Raw genomic sequence first — 17493 nt, forward strand, 5'->3', positions numbered from 1 at the left:
CGGATGTATAGCTGATGTATAACTGATGTATAGCTGATGTATGGCTGATGTATAGCGGATGTATAGCGGATGTATAGCGGATGTATAGCGGATGTATGGCTGATGTATGGCTGATGTATAGCGGATGTATAGCGGATGTATAGCGGATGTATAGCGGATGTATAGCTGATGTATAGCGGATGTATAGCGCATGTATAGCTGATGTATAGCGGATGTATAGCGGATGTATAGCTGATGTATAGCTGATGTATAGCGGATGTATAGCGGATGTATATCTGATGTATAGCGGATGTATAGTGGATGTATAGCTGATGTATAGCGGATGTATAGCTGATGTATAGCTGATGTATAGCTGATGTATAGCGGATGTATAGCGGATGTATAGCTGATGTATAGCGGATGTATAGCGGATGTATAGCGGATGTATAACTGATGTATAGCTGATGTATAGCGGATGTATAGCGGATGTATAGCGGATGTATAGCTGATGTATAGCTGATGTATAGCTGATGTATAGCGGATGTATAGCTGATGTATAGCTGATGTATAGCTGATGTATAGCGGATGTATAGCTGATGTATAGCGGATGTATAGCGGATGTATAGCTGATGTATAGCTGATGTATAGCGGATGTATAGCTGATGTATAGCTGATGTATATCGCATGTATAGCTGATGTATACGGATGTATAGCCGATGTATAGCTGATGTATAGCTGATGTATAGCGGATGTATAGCTGATGTATAGCTGATGTATAGCTGATGTATAGCTGATGTATAGCGGATCTATAGCTGATGTATAGCGGATGTATAGCGGATGTATAGCGGATGTATAGCTGATGTATAGCGGATGTATAGCGGATGTATAGCTGATGTATAGCTGATGTATAGCGGATGTATAGCTGATGTATAGCTGATGTATAGCTGATGTATAGCGGATGTATAGCTGATGTATAGCTGATGTATAGCTGATGTATAGCGGATGTATAGCTGATGTATAGCTGATGTATAGCTGATGTATAGCGGATGTATAGCTGATGTATGGCTGATGTATAGAGGATGTATAGCTGATGTATAGCTGATGTATAGCGGATGTATAGCTGATGTATAGCTGATGTATAGCTGATGTATAGCGGATGTATAGCTGATGTATAGCTGATGTATAGCTGATGTATAGCGGATGTATAGCTGATGTATAGCTGATGTATAGCTGATGTATAGAGGATGTATAGCTGATGTATAGCTGATGTATAGCTGATGTATAGCGGATGTATAGCTGATGTATAGCTGATGTATAGCGGATGTATAGCTGATGTATAGCTGATGTATAGCTGATGTATAGAGGATGTATAGCTGATGTATAGCTGATGTATAGAGGATGTATAGCTGATGTATAGCTGATGTATAGCTGATGTATAGCGGATGTATAGCTGATGTATAGCTGATGTATAGCTGATGTATAGCTGATGTATAGCTGATGTATAGAGGATGTATAGCTGATGTATAGCTGATGTATAGAGGATGTATAGCTGATGTATAGCTGATGTATAGCTGATGTATAGCGGATGTATAGCTGATGTATGGCTGATGTATAGAGGATGTATAGCTGATGTATAGCTGATGTATAGCTGATGTATAGCGGATGTATAGCTGATGTATAGCTGATGTATAGCGGATGTATAGCTGATGTATAGCGGATGTATAGCTGATGTATAGCTGATGTATACCGGATGTATAGCTGATGTATAGCTGATGTATAGCTGATGTATAGCTGATGTATACCGGATGTATAGCTGATGTATAGCGGATGTATAGCTGATGTATAGCTGATGTATAGTTGATGTATAGCTGATGTATACCGGATGTATAGCTGATGTATACCGGATGTATAGCTGATGTATAGCGGATGTATAGCTGATGTATAGCGGATGTATAGCTGATGTATAGCTGATGTATAGCGGATGTATAGCTGATGTATAGCTGATGTATAGCGGATGTATAGCTGATGTATAGCGGATGTATAGCTGATGTATAGCTGATGTATAGCGGATGTATAGCTGATGTATAGCGGATGTATAGCTGATGTATAGCGGATGTATAGCTGATGTATAGCTGATGTATAGCGGATGTATAGCTGATGTATAGCTGATGTATAGCGGATGTATAGCTGATGTATAGCTGATGTATAGCGGATGTATAGCTGATGTATAGCTGATGTATAGCTGATGTATAGCTGATGTAAAGCGGATGTATAGCGGATGTATAGCTGATGTATAGCGGATGTATAGTGGATGTATAGCGGATGTATAGCGGATGTATAGCGGATGTATAGCGGATGTATAGCTGATGTATAGCGGATGTATAGCTGATGTATAGCTGATGTATAGCTGATGTATAGCGGATGTATAGCTGATGTATAGCTGATGTATAGCGGATGTATAGCGGATGTATAGCTGATGTATAGCGGATGTATAGCTGATGTATAGCTGATGTATAGCTGATGTATAGCGGATGTATAGCTGATGTATAGCTGATGTATAGCTGATGTATAGCGGATGTATAGCGGATGTATAGCGGATGTATAGCTGATGTATAGCTGATGTATAGCGGATGTATAGCGGATGTATAGCTGATGTATAGCGGATGTATAGCTGATGTATAGCGGATGTATAGCTGATGTATAGCGGATGTATAGCTGATGTATAGCTGATGTATAGCTGATGTATAGCGGATGTATAGCTGATGTATAGCTGATGTATAGCTGATGTATAGCGGATGTATAGATGATGTATAGCTGATGTATAGCTGATGTATAGCGGATGTATAGATGATGTATAGCTGATGTATAGCTGATGTATAGCTGATGTATAGCGGATGTATAGATGATGTATAGCTGATGTATAGCTGATGTATAGCTGATGTATAGCTGATGTATAGCGGATGTATAGCTGATGTATTGCTGATGTATAGCGGATGTATAGCGGATGTATAGCTGATGTATAGCGGATGTATAGCTGATGTATAGCTGATGTATAGCGGATGTATAGCTGATGTATAGCTGATGTATAGCGGATGTATAGCGGATGTATAGCTGATGTATAGCTGATGTATAGCTGATGTATAGCGGATGTATAGCTGATGTATAGCTGATGTATAGCTGATGTATAGCGGATGTATAGCTGATGTATAGCTGATGTATAGCGGATGTATAGCGGATGTATAGCTGATGTATAGCTGATGTATAGCTGATGTATAGCTGATGTATAGCTGATGTAAAGCTAGTGCAGAGCAGAGCAATGAGTCAGTTGTTTTGTGTCTGGATGTAAAGGCTTTATACTTATTATATACAAAAACAATAAAGGACGGGAGAAATCCTGCGTGAACTGCACTTCTGTGTAACTGTCTCTGAATGCATTCAATACGTCTTACTTACTGATAGATGTGCATATATATATATACAGTGAAGGAAATAAGTATTTGATCCCTTGCTGTTTTTATACAGAGACATGAACAGTCTATAATTTTAAGGGTAGGTTAATTTTAACATTGAGAGATGGAATATCCAAAAAAAAATCAAGAAAATCACATTGTATAAATTAGATAATTTTTTTGCATTTTGCAGTGAGAAATAAGTATTTGATCCCCTACGAACCATTATGAGTTCTGGCTCCTAATCAATTCGTTACCTGCATTAAAGACAGCTGTCTTACATAGTCACCGGTATAAAAGACTCCTGTCCACAGACTCAATCAGTCACACTCTAACCTCTACAACATGGGCAAGACCAAAGAGCTTTCTAAGGATGTCAGGGACAAGATCATAGACCTGCACAAAGCTGGAATGGGCAACAAAACCATAAGTAAGACGCTGGGGGAGAAGGAGACAACTGTTGGTGCAATAGTAAGAAAATGGAAGAAATATGAAATGACTGTCAATCGACATTGATCTGGGGCACCATGCAAAATCTCACCTCGTTGGGTATCCTTGATCATGAGGAAGGTGAGAGATCAGCCTAAAACTACACGGGGGGGGGGACTTGTTAATGATCTCAAGGTAGCTGGGACCACAGTCACCAAGAAAACCATTAGTAACACAATACGCCTTAAAGGTTTAAAATCCTTCAGCGCCCCCAAGGTCCCCCGGCTCCAGAAGGCACATGTGCAGGCCCGTCTGAAGTTTACCAATGAACACCTGGATGATTCTGTGAGTTATTGGGAGAAGGTACTGTGATCAGATGAGACAAAAATTGAGCTCTTTGGCATTAACTCGCTGTATTTGGAAGAAGAGAAATGCTGCCTATGACCCAAAGAACACCATCCCCACTGTCAAGCATGGAGGTGGAAACATTATGTTTTGGGGGTGTTTCTCTGCTAAGGACACAGGACTACTTCACTGCATCAGTGGGAGAATGGATGGAGCCATGTACCGTAAAATCCTGAGTGACAACCTCCTTCCCTCAGTAAGAGCATTGAAGATGGGTTGTGACTGGGTCTTCCAGCAAGACAATGACCCAAAACATACAGCCAAGGCAACAAAAGAGTGGCTCAAAAAGAAGCACAGTAAGGTCATGGAGTGGCCTAGCCAGTCTCCAGACCTTAATCCTATAGAAAACTTATGGAGGGAGTTGAAGCTCCGAGTTGCCAAGAAACAGCCTCAAAATCTTAATGATTTAGAGATGATCTGCAAAGAGGAGTGGACCAAAACTCCTCCTGACATGTGCACAAACCTCATCATCAACTACAAAAAATATCTGCTGTGCTGCCAACAAGGGTTTTACCACCAAGTATTAAGTGTTGTTTGCCAGAGGGATCAAATACTTATTTCTCACTGCAAAATGCAAATACATTTATCTAATTTATACAATGTGATTTTCTTGATTTTTTTTGGATATTCCATCTCTCAATGTTAAAATTAACCTACCCTTAAAATTATAGACTGTTCATGTCTTTGTCAGGGGGCAAACTTACAAAAACAGTAAGGGATCAAATACTTATTTCCCTCACTGTACTGTATATTGAAACTTGAGGATTTGCTGTCTGTATTGGTGTAGGGTGAATAACAGAGATGATATTTTGATTAGATGCAAATTCAATTCATGCTGAATTATGGGAAATTTGCTGGAACCAGTAAATTCCAAAAATTTAGAGTTTGGTTTAGATTGCCAAAAAATGACTTTTGCAAATCTGCACAAAACATAAAATTGCATTAGCCAGAGAAAGCTCACATGGCCTCAGCATGGCCAAGTGGGCTTCCCTACAATGCCTTGCAGCTATCACATCACATGGTACTGAACAGCCAATCAGGGGTGACTATAGTATAAAAGATGAGGCAGAGAATGCAGCAGTCATTGGTAAATCTCGATAGTGAGAGAACCACGGAGCTCAATTCTTTACAATGGTAATAGGGATAGAAAGCCAGAAAAGATTGGATGCATACTCCAGACAGTAATTTGTTGTGCAACTGCTGCAGTGAAGAAAATGAGTGTAGCAGTCTGAGAATAAGCATATACTCACATGGTCATATATTCTCTCACTCAAGAAAATCCAATTATGCTAATGACACTTGGATCAAACTCTGTCAGACTTTTATCTGAGTCTCATCTTTCTGTGATCCCATTCTCTCACATGAGAAAATTAGAGAATCGCAGCACAGGTGCAGAGGAGACTGAGAACTTAATTTCTCCATTGTCTCTGTCCGCGGTAATCGCTCTGCACTCGGATGACATCAGAGTGCAGTCCCATATTTCACACGCGCTCATAGACTTGTGTGGGTGTGCATGATCTGAATATTGGAGCCACTCGCAGCATGCTGAGAAATGGCATGAGGACAGCACTGCCCCATAGTATAACATTGGGCTGAGTGCTGCCCAATAAAACATCAGCATTCTGCAGTGTTATATGACAGTGTGAACGAGACCGTATACAGATATCCAATTGATTGGGGGGGGGGGGGGGGAATGAGAAAGCAGCGGTGTCAGTGATAGATCATACAAGGACATAGTGAGCTGGAAGCTGCTACATTCCAATAACTTGTTTTTCTTTTATTTTTTTTTATTCTTCATGCAGAAGCAAGCAGCAAGCCACCTTGATATTTCTTAAAAAAAAAAAAAAAGAAAATTTAAACTCAGTGTCTGTCAGAGAAAGTGTATATGCCACAAGCAACTTAACTGAGCTTTTGGATTTCTTGTTTAGTACCCTTTTTCAGAAGGGAGGGGGAATAACTAGGACTGAAAACAGTGACAAAAGTCAATTATAGCATAGCAAAAAATGTATAGTAAAAGAAAAAATGACAATTACAATGAATGAGGTAATGTAAAAGCAAAAAAAAAAGCCATTCCACAGCATTTGGCGGTGAGAATGTGGGGGTCGTATCCCACTATCACCACTGGCACCAGCCGTCTGGGCAGTAGTGCTATCAAACTCAGGTCACAATTGACCTCCTTTGCCTCCGGGAGGAAGAGGAGGAAATTTATGGATTATATTACACATCACTCAGTCTCAGTAACCACAAATATAGCGTCTCCCACTCACACACCACCTCCTCATCCCACCCTCTCTCTGTCGGTGTCCCTCAAGGCTCCGTCCTAGGAGTCCTGATCTTCTACACCTATATCTTCGGTCTGGGACCACTCAAAGTCCCATGGCTTCCAGTACCACCTACAAGTTGATGACACCCAGATCTACCTCTCTGGCCCAGACCTCACTTCTATACTGTTCAGATTCCTGGGGTGTCTATCAGCCATATCCTCCTTCTTCTTCTTTCGCTTTCTAAAGCTCAATGTGGACAAATACAAAGTCATCATCTTTCCTCTTGGCAGTTAAAAATATTGCGACTTTTGTTGCTTATACACCAATTCTGACGAACTAAGCCAATAGTGGCAACACTGAGATCCATTGATAATATGGAAAGGAGGGTGGCAGTAGGGAGCTGCAGGACAGTGAGGCAGCTAGTTGTGTGACAGTTAGAAGGGGTGGTAGAGGGAAGAGTGCCAGGGAGGCTAGTCCTGATCTGGCACACCCCAATAAATTTTCAAAGTTGGCAGATGAGGGCGGTGTCAGTACAGGGGTAGCACTACTGCAGCAAGGCATGTCCCCTGAAAGCCGGAGGAGTGTCAGCTCCAGTAAGGGGTGAAATAGGAGAGCAGGGCAGGCCAGGCAGGTGCTGGTAGTGGGGGACTCAATTATTAGGGGAACAGATAGGGCAATCTGTCACAAAGACAGGGATCGTCGAACAGTGTGCTGCCTACCTGGCGCTCGAGTCCGGCACATCGCTAATTCGGGTTGACAGATTACTGGGAGGGGCTGGTGAGGACCCCGCGGTCATGGTGCACATTGGCACAAATGACAAAGTTAGAGGTAGGTGGAAGGTCCTTACAGATGATTTCAGGGAATTAGGCTGCAAGCTGAAAGCAAGGACCTCCAAGGTGGTATTCTCTGAAATACTGCCTGTACCACGTGTCACTCCAGAGAGGCAACAGGAGATTAGGGAGATAAATAAGTTGCTCAAGAACTGGTGTAGGAAGGAGGGATTTGGGTTCCTGGAGAACTGGGCCGACTTCTCAGTTGGCTACAGACTCTACGCTAGGGACGGGCTGCACCTTAATGGGGAGGGTGCTGCTGTGCTGGGGGAGAAAATGGCTAGAAGGTTGGAGGAGTGTTTAAACTAGGGATTGGGGGGGAGGGTATTCATTTTATAGGTGGGGAAGATAGTGCAGATAGTGACCTGGGCACAAATAAAGAAATTGGGGGTGGGGTTAGAACAGTCAATAAAGTAAGAAGGAATAGAGGTACAGAGAGATACATAAAATGCATGTACACTAATGCCAGAAGCCTCACCAACAAAATGGAGGAATTAGAATTAATTTTGTTGGAAAGTAATTATGACATGGTGGGCATATCTGAGACATGGCTGGACGAGAGCCATGACTGGGCAGTTAATTTACAGGGCTATAGTCTGTTCAGAAATGACCGTACAAACAAGCGAGGGGGGGTGTGTGTGTTTATATGTAAAATCATCCCTAAAACCCATTTTGCGTGAGAATATATGTGAATCTAAAGAAAATGTAGAGTCCCTGTGGGTGGAGATAAGGGGAGGGGGAAAAAATAATAACTGAACTTGGAAATTCTAGGCCGGTAAGCTTAACCTCTACTGTGGGTAAAATCCTGGAGGGTTTCCTAAGAGATGCTATACTAGAGTATCTGAAGAAGAATAACCTCATGACCCAATATCAACATGGGTTTACGAGGGACCGTTCCTGTCAGACTAATCTGATCAGCTTTTATGAGGAGGCAAGTTCCAGACTGGACCAAGGAAATGCAGTGGATGTTGTGTATATGGACTTTTCAAAAGCTTTTGATACGGTTCAACGCAAAAGGTTGATACATAAAATGAGAACAATGGGGATAGCGGAAAATATATGTAAGTGGGTTAACAACTGGCTCAGTGATAGGAAAGAAAGGGTGGTTATTAATGGAAAACACTCAGACTGGGTCTCAGTTAACAGTGGGGTACCACAGGGGTCAGTATTGGGCCATCTTCTTTTTAACATATTTATTAATGACCTTGTAGGGGACATACAGAGTAGTATTTCAATATTTGCAGATGACACTAAACTCTGCAGGGTAATCAATACAGAGGAGGACAATTTAATATTACAGGAGGATCTATGTAAACTAGAAGCTTGGGCTGATAAATGGCAAATGAGCTTTAATGGGGATAAATGTAAGGTAATGCACTTGGGCAGAGGAAATAAAATGTATAATTATATGCTTAATTGTAAAACACTGGGCAAAACTGTCACTGAAAAAGACCTGGGTGTATTGGTGGACAACAAGCTCACGTTTAGTGGCCAGTGTCAGGCAACTGCTGCAAAGGCAAATAAAATAATGGGATGCATTAAAAGAGGCATAGATGCTCATGAGGAGAAGATAATTTTACCTTTATACAAGTCATTAGTGCGACCGCACTTAGAATACTGTGTACAGTTCTGGTGTCCGGTGTATAAGAAAGACATAGCTGAACTAGAGCGGGTGCAGAGAAGAGCGACCAAGGTTATTAGAGGACTGGGGGGTCTACAGTACCAAGACAGGTTTTTAGAGGACTGGGGGGTCTGCAATACCAAGACAGGTTATTAGAGGACTGGGGGGTCTGCAATACCAAGACTGGTTATTAGAGGACTGGGGGGTCTGCAATACCAAGACAGATTATTAGAGGACTGGGGGGTCTGCAATACCAAGACAGGTTATTAGAGGACTGGGGGGTCTGCAATACCAAGACTGGTTATTAGAGGACTGGGGGGTCTGCAATACCAAGACAGATTATTAGAGGACTGGGGGGTCTGCAATACCAAGACAGGTTATTAGAGGACTGGGGGGTCTGCAATACCAAGACAGGTTATTAGAGGACTGGGGGGTCTGCAATACCAAGACAGGTTATTAGAGGACTGGGGGGTCTGCAATACCAAGACAGGTTATTAGAGGACTGGGGGGTCTGCAATACCAAGACAGGTTATTAGAGGACTGGGGGGGTCTGCAATACCAAGACAGGTTATTAGAGGACTGGGGGGTCTGCAATACCAAGACAGGTTATTAGAGGACTGGGGGGTCTGCAATACCAAGACAGGTTATTAGAGGACTGGGGGGTCTGCAATACCAAGACAGGTTATTAGAGGACTGGGGGGGTCTGCAATACCAAGACAGGTTATTAGAGGACTGGGGGGTCTGCAATACCAAGACAGGTTATTAGAGGACTGGGGGGGTCTGCAATACCAAGACAGGTTATTAGAGGACTGGGGGGTCTGCAATACCAAGACAGGTTATTAGAGGACTGGGGGGTCTGCAATACCTATTCTATATGCTGTGTTCTGAACACAATATATTAATGTGAAAGACGGCACAAAACTCTTAGAAGGGGTTTAATCACTTGCACCCTAAAACATTGATGTTTTGCTCTAAGTGAGGTTTCAATTATTTTTTTTTTTACATAAATCTGTATTTGTCATGTGATTAATTAGAGCACCGTAGACATTTGGTCCTGAAAAGTGAAAAGGGATAATTTTTAGACCATATTTTACATTTTTCAAAAGCAAAAATGTCTTTGAGACGAGTGTTATTAAAAGGGCTGTTGGCAACAACCGTTTACCCATAGCCAGATATATTGAGGTCACGTTAGCACAGACACAGCCTTAGTAATGTCAAAGAGCTTGAAAGTGGCTGATTCATTTTTTGTTACCTTTGACAGAAGTTCCTTTCTCGGACTCTTCGCTGTGTATTTTCTTCACCTCCGGCTCAGGAGAATTTTCCTTTTCTGATAAGAAACAGAAGAATCTGTAGATTGTTGTGCAACAGGTCTAAGGAAATTGTAGCTACAGGAAGAAAGTCATGGAACCCCCTAATCCATGCAACGTTATCTTTTATGACATGAGAGCAGCTAGCCCGGACATATGATTGCCTATAGGACAATAATGCTAAAGCTCTGCTCCAGCGCTTTTTTCTTAATCTTACTACATTAGTTGTATCACTAAGGTCTGTTCACAGAATTAGTAAAATACCAGCCGCCGTCTTCAGCTGTTCCCAGAGCCACTCCGCTCCCGATCCGATCTTCTGACTGCCACTCCGCTCCCGATCCGATCTTCTGACTGCCACTCCGCTCCCGATCCAATCTTCTGACTGCCACTTCACTCCCGATCCGATCTTCTGACTGCCACTCCGCTCCTGATCCGATCTTCTGACTGCCACTCTGGTCCCGATCTTCTGACTGCCACTCCTCTCCCGATCCGAGCTTCTGACTGCCACTCCGCTCCCGATCCGATCTTCTGACTGCCACTCCGCTCCCAATCCGATCTTCTGACTGCCACTCCGCTCCCAATCCGATCTTCTGACTGCCACTCCGCTCCCAATCCGATCTTCTGACTGCCACTCCGCTCCCGATCCAATCTTCTGACTGCCACTTCACTCCCGATCCAATCTTCTGACTGCCACTCCGCTCCTGATCCGATCTTCTGACTGCCACTCTGCTCCCGATCTTCTGACTGCCACTCCTCTCCCGATCCGAGCTTCTGACTGCCACTCTGCTCCCGATCCGATCTTCTGACTGCCACTCCGCTCCCAATCCGATCTTCTGACTGCCACTCCGCTCCTGATCCGATCTTCTGACTGCCACTCTGCTCCCGATCCGATCTTCTGACTGCCACTCCGCTCCCGATCCGATCTTATGACTGCCACTCCGCTCCCGATCCGATCTTCTGACTGCCACTCCGCTCCCAATCCGATCTTATGACTGCCACTCCGCTCCCGATCCGATCTTCTGACTGCCACTTCACTCCCGATCCGATCTTCTGACTGCCACTCCGCTCCCAATCCGATCTTCTGACTGCCACTCCGCTCCCAATCCGATCTTATGACTGCCACTCCGCTCCCGATCCGATCTTCTGACTGCCACTTCACTCCCGATCCGATCTTCTGACTGCCACTCCGCTCCTGATCCGATCTTCTGACTGCCATTCCGCTCCCGAACCGATCTTCTGACTGCCACTCCGCTCCCGATCCGATCTTGTGACTGCCACTCCGCTCCCGATCCGATCTTCTGACTGCCACTTCACTCCCGATCCGATCTTGTGACTGCCACTCCGCTCCCGATCCGATCTTCTGACTGCCACTTCACTCCCGATCCGATCTACTGACTGCCACTCCGCTCCCGAACCGATCTTCTGACTGCCACTCTGCTCCCGATCCGATCTTCTGACTGCCACTCCGCTCCCAATCCGATCTTCTGACTGCCACTCCGCTCCCGATCCGATCTTCTGACTGCCACTTCACTCCCGATCCGATCTTCTGACTGCCACTCCGCTCCTGATCCGATCTTCTGACTGCCACTCCGCTCCCGATCCGATCTTGTGACTGCCACTCTGCTCCCGATCCGATCTTCTGACTGCCACTTCACTCCCGATCCGATCTTCTGACTGCCACTCCGCTCCCAATCCGATCTTCTGACTGCCACTCCGCTCCCGATCCGATCTTCTGACTGCCACTTCACTCCCGATCCGATCTTCTGACTGCCACTCCGCTCCTGATCCGATCTTCTGACTGCCACTCCGCTCCCGATCCGATCTTCTGACTGCCACTCCGCTCCCGAACCGATCTTCTGACTGCCACTCCGCTCCCGATCCGATCTTGTGACTGCCACTCCGCTCCCGATCCGATCTTGTGACTGACGCTCACCAGCTCTCAGTGTCAGGCTGTGAGCCGCGTTCTGACTCATTTTTTGTATCAACCAGACCAGTGAGCAGACATTAGTGATACCACTCCGGGGGGGGAAATAAAAAAAAAAACACGGAGTAATGCTTTAAGGACTAACATATGCATTGTTGAGTTTTCTTATCTTTCTTAGAACTCTCCAGTATTTTTTCAGAGTTTTTCCTGTTTCAAAGTTTTTATTAAGACAATCAGAATAACAACATATAATCGTTCAATTCAATAAGAGATTGCTATATATATATATATTATTGCCTTGAAAAAGTCTTCATATCCCGTGAACTTTTCCATGTTACACACACAAACTTACATGTATTTTATTGGGATGGTATGTGATAACAAGAAGTAACGAGTATCTGTGATTTGTAAGGGAAAAGATACGACATTTACTAATTACTTTTTGTAGTTACAAAGTTTTTAAGGTTTAAGGTAAACTTCAATCCCTTTGCACACTCGCTCTCGCTCAGTGATCGGATGGAGACGTCTGTGATCAGTGATTTTCACGTCTTGTCACAGATTCTCTGGGATTTGGGTCTGCACTGTGACTGTGCCGTTCACACACAGGAATATGCTCTGATCTAAACCCTCCATTGTAGCTCTGCAGGATGTTGGGGGTCATTGTCCTGCTGAAAGGTGAACCTACACCCCAGTCTCAGGTCTTCTGCAGCCTCTGACAGGTTTTCCTCCAGGACTGCCCTGCATTTATCTCCACCCATCACCTCTGACCAGCTTCCCTGCCCCTGCTGAAGAAAAGCCTCCCTACAGCAGGATGCTGCCTCCACCATGTGTGACGGTGGGGGTGGTGTTTTCAGAGTGATGTGCAGCGTTAGTTTTCCTCCACACAAAGCATTTTGCATTTAGCCCCAAAACTTCTTTAGTCCCTCCACATGCTCACTTTGTCCCCTACATTGGATTTCTTATGGCTTTCTAAAAAGGCTTTCTTCTTGCCGCTCTTTCATAAAGGCAAGATATGTGGAGTATGCGACTAATAGATGTCTTGTGGACATATTCCCCCCTGAGCTGTGGATCTCAGCAGCTCCTCAGTGACCATGGGCCTCTCGGCTATTTCTCTAATTAGAGCTCTCCTTGCTTGCGATGTCAGGTTAGGTGGACTCCATGTCTCAGTAGGTTTGCAGTTGTGCCATACTCCTTCCATTTTTGGATGATGGATTGCACAGTGCTCCGTGAAATGTTCAGAACTTGGGCTATTTTTTATAACCTAACCCTGCTCTACTCTTTATCCCTGATCTGTCTGGTGGGCTCCTTGGTTTTCAGCTTTATCCCTGACATGTCTGGTGGGCTCCTTGGTTTTCATGAGGCTGTTTGATCCTTAATGTTCTCACACAAACCACTGCGGCCTTCACAGAACAGCTGTAGCTATACCGAGAAGAGATTACACCCAGGTGGATGCAATGCACTAATTATGTGACTTCTGGGGATGATTGGTCACTCGGGGTTTTATTTAGGGGATCAGACTACAGGGGGCTGAATACAAATGCTCTTCATAATTGTCAAATTTATATCTTTAAAATATTTAGTAAACCGTGTAGAATTTACTTTACCCTTCACAAATATTTGCTACTTAGTGTTGGTATCACAGAAGATCCCAATAAAATTCATTTAAGTTTGTGGGTGAAATGTGAAAAACGTGGAAAATTTCAAAAGTTCACTGGGTATGAAGACTTTATCAAGGCACAATATATATATATATATTTATATATACTTATATATATCGTAATTATTAACTGAATTTCTGTGTAATAAATACATAAATGAAACATGAGGACCTTCAGCTCTTACTTGGGTTCAGTTGCAAGCATTGGAGGAACGCTCGACAAGTTGACTCATCTTTCTGAAGTATCTGGTTCACTAAGGTCCGCGCTTTCTTTTTCATATCAGTTTCCATATTTTCAACTTTAAAATATTCATCCTGTGTGATAATGTTCTGTGAATCAACTTCATCCAGAAATGTATCAAAGTCCTTCTGTAGAATATTCATAATCTGTTCCCTCGACCTCCGAATGTAATTAGCAGCCTTTTTCTCTAAAGGCTCCATTAAAGGCAGCACTCCGACTGAAGACCTTAAAATTACATTAACAAATATATTACAAATAATGTTTTAACATTTGATATCCTTCCTTTTAGTCTGAAAAAACTCATTTCATGGTGAACGAGATTTGCCAAGCAGAGAAAAAACCCTAAATCACTAAAGAAATACATCAATAACACAGCCACTATCTACCCAGCAAATATTACATAATAAGGTTCTGTCTGCAGCCACCACTAGAGGGAGCTCCCTGTATACAGAGATACATGATAAGATCCTGTCAGCAGCCACCACTAGGGGGAGCTTGACATGAAAGTTAGCCGCCATCTTAGATATAATACGTCATACCTGAAGATATTCCCTATTGTCATTTCTAAAAATCCCTCACACAGCTCCTACCATGTCACATTTCTCCAGCACCTGGTAAATAGAGCAATTCGCCCCCACCTCTGGAGATCAGTCTCCAGGAACTTCTTTGATATGGTAAATAGATGGGCCAGCCTTGTTGTGTCCAAGTAGGACAGAGTGAGGGAGACCCTAGGGGGTAATTAACACCTTGATGTCACTTGAAACCAGAAGCAAACCATTTGTGCAAGCCTGAAAACCTTTCCATTGTCTCAAGAAACCATGTGCTTTCTTTGTGGAAAATGGCTGCCAAAAGCTACAGATACACTATCAATTCATAACCACACGATACAAGTTAGGGAACCCGACCAAAATGTATCATGTGGGGAAGGTACCCGCGGACACAATCATGGGACTTATAAATCCATGAGTGGTCTGGAAAGCTAGATATTTAGAAGAACCATATACAAGGTCCCAGGGGAGGCATGTTTAGAGTCAATGGCTTCCCCAGAAGAGTAGGATCACGACGATACCTCTGGTGATACGATGAGATCACCCCAGGGAAAGTTATGGGTACTTTTCTCAAATGGAGCCAAAACTGGCATTGGTAGGGGGGGGCTTAGTAAACTGACATCACCAAGAGTGGGCGTGACAGGACTCTAGTATAGCCGACAGCCAGAAACCCCCTCAGTTTTTTGACCCAGGAGCTGATGTGAACAACTCCTAACGTCGGGTCCCGGTCTCTGAGTGGGAGGAGCACCTTTGCCATGTGCTATTGAGGCCTGGACGACTGCAACTAAGCTTGAACCTGTGGGATAGCAAAGCCTCCCTTGCACCATAAGAACGGTAACTGATTTATCGGTGCTATTCCTATGTTTTGTATTTCTAATTGTTATATCTCTTATTCTGGCCAAATACCACTGTATAGTTAATTGTATAGCCTTGTAATCTAGTGTATTTTTATAATCGATTAAATCATAAATTAATCGTGGGCTGTATTCTTTACTCTGCATATACGAATCCATTGGTCCGGAAACGCTTGGCTGAAACGCTACTGGGTTGGTTCCTGACCCGATACAAGTCTGTTAACGGACCGTGTTTGTATCAAATGAGAACTGGTGGCAGCACAACATCTGGGGGATGTGAGGAAGGCTGGCAGTGACGGTCGGAGGTGTGGATATATATTACTGGCGCAGCCAGGGAAATATATATACTGCCCTCACTGCAGAGGGCCTCAAATACCCAGAGGGCTACAGGACGGCCTTTCCGGCGGCCACTCACTCTAGGTGCAGTACCTTGACTGACCTGAGAGGCAAGGGGGTGCCAGAGAGTTGTGCCTGTATCGTGGCGTCACGGATTGGTGACGTGTAAGGGACAACACACCACTGTGATTTCCCCCGCTGGTAGCAGCTTCCTGGCACTACTTACTCTAGGTGCAGTACCTTGACTCACCTGAGAGGTAAGGGGGCGCCAGAGAGCTGCACCCACCGGCCGGTATTTCATCACATTGGTGGCAGAGCGGTGGGATTGCAGAGTATAGTGTACGTGGGATCCCTACTCACAACCACTAAAGACTGCCAGTGGTAATTTCCACTGCTGGAGTCTTAAGGTCAGCCCAACACTAGACGGTCAGAGTAAAATTATAACAAGGTGTGTGCAAACTCAGGGTTGCAGCGGTGTCAGTGACCCAAGGTTACCAAGATGGCGGAAGGCACCAGGAACAAGTTGAAGGAGAAGACCAATGCTTTGGTCGGTGAGCAGGTGGGGGAGGACAATGTTACTCATGGTGGGGAGGAGCTCAGCTCGAGCACCTCAAGGAGCCAGTCCCCAGTACTCGGTCCCGCAGTGGACTGCCCACCACAGCCTGTCCAGCATGGATGCCCTCCTGCAATCGGCCCTGGCCAGTCAGCGGTCTGGGGACACCGCCACTTTTCGGCTCCTCATGGATGAACGCCGGTGAATAGAAGAGGCGGAGCGTGCAGAAAGAGCTGCGGAGCATGCAGAACGAGATGCAGAGGGTGCAGAACGAGATGCGGAGAGTGCAGAACGAGATGCGGAGCGCAAGGATCAACTGGACCTGGCTCAGTGTGGATTCCTTCTGGCACCTCCAGCACAGCAGGAGGCGAAGACCTGTAAAGTCCGAGCCGAGGACTTCCCCCTGATTGAGAAAGATGGAGACCTGGACTCCTTTCTGTTGGCCTTCGAAAGGACCTGCCTTCAACACCAACTGGCCCGGGATCAGTGGGCAAGATACCTGACCCCCCGTTTGAGGGGTAAGTCCCTGGATGCCTTGGGGGACTTACCTGCCGGGGAGGTACAGGACTATGACAGCATCAAGCGGGCCCTGATCCTGCAGTACAACCTCACTCCGGAGTTGTACCGCCAGAAGTTCCGGAGCCTGCTGCGTGGCCCCAAGGACACCTGGACCGATCATATGCGGGCGCTGTTGAGAGCAGCAGAGCACTGGACCTCGGGTCTAACGCTTACTACCCGCCAGGAGGTCCAGGAACTATTCGTCACGGAGCAGTTCCAGTGGAACCTCCGACAGTTCCTCCGTGACCGAAAACCAACGGGGGCTTCTGCTACAGCCGCCCTGGCAGATGAGTATGCCAATAACAGGGCGCCTGAGCCGAAGAAGTCTGCCAGCAGTACCTGGAGAGGGGGTAAGCCCAATCCTGCCCCTGTTTCCCCAGCCCCCAGAACACAAGGGGTGTATCCCTCTGTTGCCCTCTCCAGGCAAGGAACAGACTTAAGACGTTGTCATCATTGCAACAAGCCAGGACACTTTAGGGCTGAGTGTCCCCAGTGCCAAAAGGCCCCATCCCAGTCCCAGAGAGCCCCCAATGTTCTG

The 17493-nt window shown here is 45.0% G+C and overlaps 1 protein-coding gene across 3 annotated transcripts in view; it reads right to left on the bottom strand.

Moving 5' to 3' along the window:
- Positions 1–17493, bottom strand: part of LOC141162655 (interferon-induced very large GTPase 1-like) — a 281835-nt gene that overhangs the window by 242610 nt on the left and 21732 nt on the right. For all 3 annotated transcript variants that reach the window (XM_073648989.1, XM_073648987.1, XM_073648988.1), the window contains 2 exons: positions 14051–14331; positions 10230–10304 (listed from right to left, as the gene is read on the bottom strand). In XM_073648989.1, coding sequence (XP_073505090.1) covers positions 10230–10304; positions 14051–14331 — 356 coding nt within the window. The remainder of the gene's footprint in view (positions 1–10229; positions 10305–14050; positions 14332–17493) is intronic.

The sequence above is a fragment of the Phyllobates terribilis genome, unplaced genomic scaffold, assembly GCF_046119375.1.
Source record: "Phyllobates terribilis strain yellow unplaced genomic scaffold, ASM4611937v1 Scaffold_9__5_contigs__length_417890890, whole genome shotgun sequence".
NCBI lineage: Eukaryota > Metazoa > Chordata > Amphibia > Anura > Dendrobatidae > Phyllobates > Phyllobates terribilis.